The following is a 5907-nucleotide window of genomic DNA, read 5'->3' as shown; positions in this document are numbered from 1 at the left end:
TTTTACTCAGAAAAAAGCCACACTGTCCTTATTTGTGAAAAGATGAAAAATACCATGCAGAAGACCAAAATATATATGTTTTGATGTGGTGGGTCCTACTCAATTCAATCCCATGCATCAGGTGGGGCCCACCATTTTACCTCATGTTTTGATCAGATAGGTCCCACGATCTCCACCTGAGCTCATGTGTATGATGTGGCCCACAATTTTATGCCTCATGTTTTGATGTGATGGGCCCATTTTTCACACCCATGATAAGATTTCTATTATATGTAGAAATGATATTATATTGGTTGCCGGAATTTTTTTGGCTTTTGGGATTTCTGTGGAACAAAAAAGTCCCTGGGAGATTGGTGGAAAAAAAACTCCCTGGAAGTATCCCGGTAAAATAAAAACCTCATGTTTGGTTGATCGGACTATGGTGCTTTGCTTGGTTGCTTGAACTGTTGGGAAGAAAAAAAATCTTCTACAAGCGTATTTTTGGTTCCTGAGAGTATTTTTTTTTCCAGGATAAAGTTTCGTGTGGGGTTATTTTGGTTCTTGGGATTATTTTGGGCCCGGCAGCCAAATGTGGGTTTCCTGCAGAAATTCCATAAAAGTCCCAAGAACTAGAAAAATTCCGGCAACCAAACGGAGTTCTTACCTTTGATTGTGAAGGATATTTTGGCCTTTCTACAAGGTAATTTTTGTCCTATAAGGACTGTTTGGTCTTTTTCAATGAGTCAAAAAACTCTACCATGGGTATCTTGGTCACAAATTGATGGCATGACCTTATCTGCAAAATTCACTCAAACATGAACTCTTTTTGTTGACGTGAGGTTCTTAAAAACAGGGGTGAGGGTGTTCTTGTAAAACATAGTGGGTGCACTCATCAGCACCATTAATGAGAACCTTTTGGGCATTTCAAGGAGTAGACAGCGTGTTTACCCTTTAAACGTCAAATAGCGTTAAAGTCTGCCACATAATACACGTTCAAGTGGTGCGAATTATCCTATAAGGGGTGCAAATTTATCATCGCCCAAAATATATCGTTGGAATTTACTCTTGGCAGCTTTCAGAACTGGCCAAAATGCTGAAGCGAGTAGACAACAATTTTCAGGTTATTAAAACGTCCAAGTGGCCCTTATATTACTGTAAGGATAAGGGTAAGTTGGAATTATTTCTGTCTCAGCCAACTTTTTGTTAGATTCGACGAATCATGTGGCTTCAATTCTTGGCAATAATAATGGAACAAAACCCAGATTTCCAAATCAGAAACCAAGTAACCGAATTCCACTTTGGAAGAAATCTAGTCAGTCTAAGCTCAAGAAAGATAAAAGGAAACCTCAGTTCTCCACCAAGGTAAAAAGTCTTTGAAATCATTGAAATCTAAGCTAGAGAGAGAGAGAGAGAGAGAGAGAAAAGGAGATTGAGATATATAAAAGTAAAGGACCCTTTAATATCTGTACCACCAAACAAGAAGCCTTTGGGGGAATTTATTGAAATCTGAGCTTAAAAACAGAGAGATGAAGAAAAAGAGATATAGAAACATTTACTCTGTCTACCCAGAAAAAAAGTTTGTCATATTTCACTATTTGCTAATGCTATGCAGTCAATTCATTATCATTTAATAGGTACACAACCCAAAGGAAGAAAAGAAGCAAATGCAAAGAAAAATGAGAGAAGAGAAGATTACAAAGAGGTGTTAGGCCCAAATAAAAATACAAGAGCTAAAAACACTACTAACAATTCCATAACAAAGCTTCAAAACTAGTCGGGATCACACTCTCCTGCTCGGAGAAAAACTCGAAATCATTCATACCTTCCATCCAAGGAAGTGGCGGGGAGTAAAGCAAGCTGTCGGCTGAGTCAACGTAGACAAACTCACTGGGCAAGTCAAAACTCGCACCGAGTCGTGGGAGCTCCACAATTTTGCTCAATTCATAGGGGGTCGAGACAGAGTCCCCTTGACAATCAACGGTCAAGATTCCCTGACAATCAAGGGTCAAGATCTCATCTACTCTGACAGGGGCCGCCGAGGAGAATTTCTCCATGGCTGCGGCCTTAGCTGCCGCGGCCTGGACATCACGTGGAGATAGTGTGACAGGCCGCGGTAGGGAGTCTACTAGCTCAGGGAAATTCAGTATGGCTGAATTTCCCTTTATGCTAAGGGCGGCCACATCGTGGGCCCGCGCAGCCATCTCGGGGGTCGGAAATGTGCCGAGCCAAATCCTCGATTTCTTCCTCGGTTCGCGGATTTCCGACACCCATTTGCCCCAAGTTCGCATTCGAACCCCGCGATAGACGGGATGTTTGTTGCTATCTCGATTTCTTTTGCTTTTATTCGCATCTTTTTTGTTGGAATCGAGCTGTTTTGAGTGGATTTGAACTTGGTTTTGAAGGGATTGGCTCAAGGAAGAACAGGATGGAGAAGGTGGAGATGAACATATGGAGTTGCTATTTCTTTCTGCCTCTGAATTCCATGGACCCGCCATCTTTGATTGATGTAGGTAACTAATTTTATTAACTTGTTGACTCTTTGGGCCTTTCCTGTGCAGCTTAGGTGGAGGGTGAAGAATGCCTTCTTGTGGTCAGAAGGCATACATTGAGAAGATACTTGAAAGGTTTTTACTGCAAGCCTATTAGTACTCGAGTAGAGAAGGGGTGGATAATTTAAGTGTTGCACTCTTCCCTAGGACAGAGAGGAACTGTTAAGCAAAAGAAGGAGAGCTAAGAAAGAGGGAATTGAAGGATTCCCATTGGGAGAGAAGGGGAGAGGTGACATAAGATTTGATGACTACAACTATATAGAGGGTGGCAGAGTTATTTGTACAAGTGGGTTTTCTCCATTTGGAATGAGAAGTTCGTGGGTACTAGAAGAAGAAAAATTGCAGAGGGGAATGTGAAAATGAGATGAGGGAGAAGGGGGGGTGTGGGTTTTAGTAGGGAGAGGGAGGGAGTGGGGGCTCTACTTTCTATCATTTGGCAATGACACATTGTGATGCTAGTGAGGATGGGGTCCACAGCAAGGCAACGTGGCTTCTTGCTAGTACAATGGGCTCTACTTACCCACCTTCATTAATTTTTTGTTTTTGCAGGTTCATCCTTGATTCCTCTGTTCCTTTCCTCTTCATCTTTTCATTTCCACATGAGTTTTACCCATTGAGGCAGACAATGGATGACAAGCCAAAATCAATTACACATGGGTCCCAACTCACTGCTCTCAATTCAATTCTCATTGGGTATTTTGCTACCTTCATTTTCTTTTTCCTTAGAATATAATATGGGAAGCTCATTCTAGATTAGGGTTTAGGCTGTCATCAGGCTTCAAACCTTGCCCTTTTATGGATTTCATCCTAGACTTATGTCATCATTAGTGTTTTTGTTTTCATAAATGATTCTTCTAAGATGAAATCCATTTTTACTTTTGAACTTATGTATTTATTTAGGGAAATGCGATCAGCACAACTATGTTTTAATAATTGCACAAGCCCAGCTTGTCTTTTCTTTTTTAGTTTGTTTGTGAGAGCGCTTTTGGAACTGTAATAACATTTGACAGCTCTTTAATTACTAAAAGACAAGATGAGTTAGCAAAAATATCAAATCATGTTTGGGTTGATATCATTTCCCCTTATTTATTGGGATTTGCTATGGACCAATGCAGAAAGACATTTAGCTGCCAGCTGTTGCTTGAGAGAGCAGCCACCTCACATGAATTACATGAATAAAACAAAATCTATTGAAAAGTGAGACTGTGCGGCTGCTCTCTCATGCAATAGCCGGCCGCAAAATGCCTTTTTCTGATGGTTCCTAGCAAAACCCTTATTTATTTACTTATTTACAAGAATATAATTTCCCCCAAAGCACCAGTCAGCATAGTAGAGAGGTTAGAACAAGGTGATTTGTCCCATTATCAAAACATGGTCGTGAAATAAGAGTTTTTATATGGTGCCCGACCATCAAGTCCCTTGCGGGCGCCCTTGATATTTGATCCAACAGCAGCTCACTTTTTAAGAGGCTGTTGTTGGATCAACATCAAGGGTAGTACTTTCATGGTACCACCCCCACACGGGACTTGACGGTCGGACACCATATAATTTCTCATGAAATAATACTACAAATTTTAACAGTTGCCAAGTAAGTTAAGTGGATTTTGGAAATATTGATCGCGCAGTGTATTTCTAAATTTTCAACTAATTAAAATTATGTATTTTTCCCGTCAATATTTATTTTCGTGTCTATAGAAAAATTGTTGGAAAACTCTTTCCCCTCGAAATGCCATTTTGCCACTACTAAATTTGTTATCCCACTACTAATCATGTTTTGTCGCTAACCTTTAATTTTCCTTAAACAATCCATTTAAAACTTAAATGACCACTTTCCATTCTCTCCCTCTCCTTAAAATCTATCCCATCTCACCCTTCACAACATGTATTTTGCCTTCCCTTTAGTAGGTTTCAACACTTGAGATGTTGTTTAAGTCGGTTCCTATCTTTGAATCAGGAAAGTGCGGTCGAGGTGGTGGATAATATAGAGATTTTGTTTCTGATGGTTGAATCTTACTTCATTTCGCAGTTCCAACTGTTGGAGGATCAAATTTAAAGTGGATTGTTGAAAGTTTCTCCTCCTTTTTACCTTATAATTCTTCTTTTCGGGTTCCCATTTTCTGCTTTTGTTTTGCTTTCTTAAACATACTCCGGTGCCTCCTTCTTTTTTTATGATGTGATAGTTTTATTGTTTGGTCAAAAGCTTTGGAGAAGGTTTTTCTGTGGAATTACATTTACTAGGTTAATAGGTTATCTCACATGGTGATGATCACCATAGGGGACCCTCTCATCCTATGGATCCAGATTTGTGATGTGGCCCATGTCTTCCAGGTTATCTCACATAATGATTGATGATCACCTCTCTCATGGGGCTTGCAAACAAGGTAATTAAGCGTGGTGTTTGTGGGGTTTAAGTTGATCGAGGGGTCTTTGTGCCCAATTGAAAGAACGATGACCGGGTTAATGATGGTGAATGGAAGTGGGACTGGGAATGTTGGGTAGAGGGGAAAAGGATCAAGTATCATATACTGCATCAAATCTACAATCCAATTGTAGGGTCATCTCATTGACCTAAACCGCTCAATCTATTGCCTATATATAAACCAAAAATTGAATTGGTAATATAATCCTAACCATCCGATAAATCTCAACTTTTTTTGGGCTTCCAAAAGAAAGCAGTCATTCATTGGATGATCTTAACCATCCAATATATTGCCCCGTGCATCGCATGACCCTTTTTTCCTTCTCTTTTTCTTCTTTTTGAACGGTATCTATATATATGAGGAAAGTTTTTCTAGTCGGCCGACTAGAGAAGCTTCTCTGGTCCGCCGACCAAAAATATAGTGAGCCCATGTTGTTTGGATAATTCAAAACATTCATTTGATAGGCCCTGGCATAATAGATCGGATGTGCCCAAAAAACTTTCCGGCCCATGCTATGCATGGGTGAAAAATGGTGGGCCCACCCGTCAAAATCTGAGGTGTAAAATGGTGGCCCTCAGCCCATATTAAATCAGTGCTCAACCGAATTTCTAGAGAAAAAAGGTTTTCTAATAAATTTTCTTGGAAAGAAACATGGTTAGTAAATTTTCGTAGATACTAAATAAGGAGGATTTTGAAAAATATTGTTCAAGTAGTGCATTTTTAATATTTTAACTTAAAATTTTGTATTGGTCAATATTTTTTCATGGTGTCCATAAAAAATGTCAAAACTTCCTAAATCTAGAAAGAAAAGGTTATGTGGTTTTGTCTATTCTGGAGGACCCATTTGGCTCAAGTGATGGATTAGAGCTCATTGATTGATTAGGAATCTATATTAGCTGGTTTTGAAGAGAAAGTCGCACTCCTCAATTATCACCTATAATGATGATTTGACACAGATG

The 5907-nt window shown here is 39.6% G+C and overlaps 1 protein-coding gene across 1 annotated transcript; it reads right to left on the bottom strand.

Annotated features, from left to right (window-relative positions):
* Positions 1-1441: 1441 nt before the first annotated feature.
* Positions 1442-2934, bottom strand: LOC143845394 (dehydration-responsive element-binding protein 3-like). The gene has a single exon (XM_077353716.1). The coding sequence runs from the start codon at positions 2472-2474 to the stop codon at positions 1722-1724; it is 753 nt and encodes a 250-aa protein (XP_077209831.1). The 5' UTR covers positions 2475-2934; the 3' UTR covers positions 1442-1721.
* Positions 2935-5907: the final 2973 nt, after the last annotated feature.

The sequence above is a fragment of the Tasmannia lanceolata genome, unplaced genomic scaffold (assembly GCF_043159265.1).
Source record: "Tasmannia lanceolata isolate RefF3 unplaced genomic scaffold, GAP_Taslan_0.1 ptg000015l, whole genome shotgun sequence".
NCBI classification, from domain to species: Eukaryota; Viridiplantae; Streptophyta; class Magnoliopsida; order Canellales; family Winteraceae; genus Tasmannia; species Tasmannia lanceolata.
Note: the sequence above shows the minus strand (reverse complement) of the source record. Positions and strands in the feature narration are given on the sequence as shown.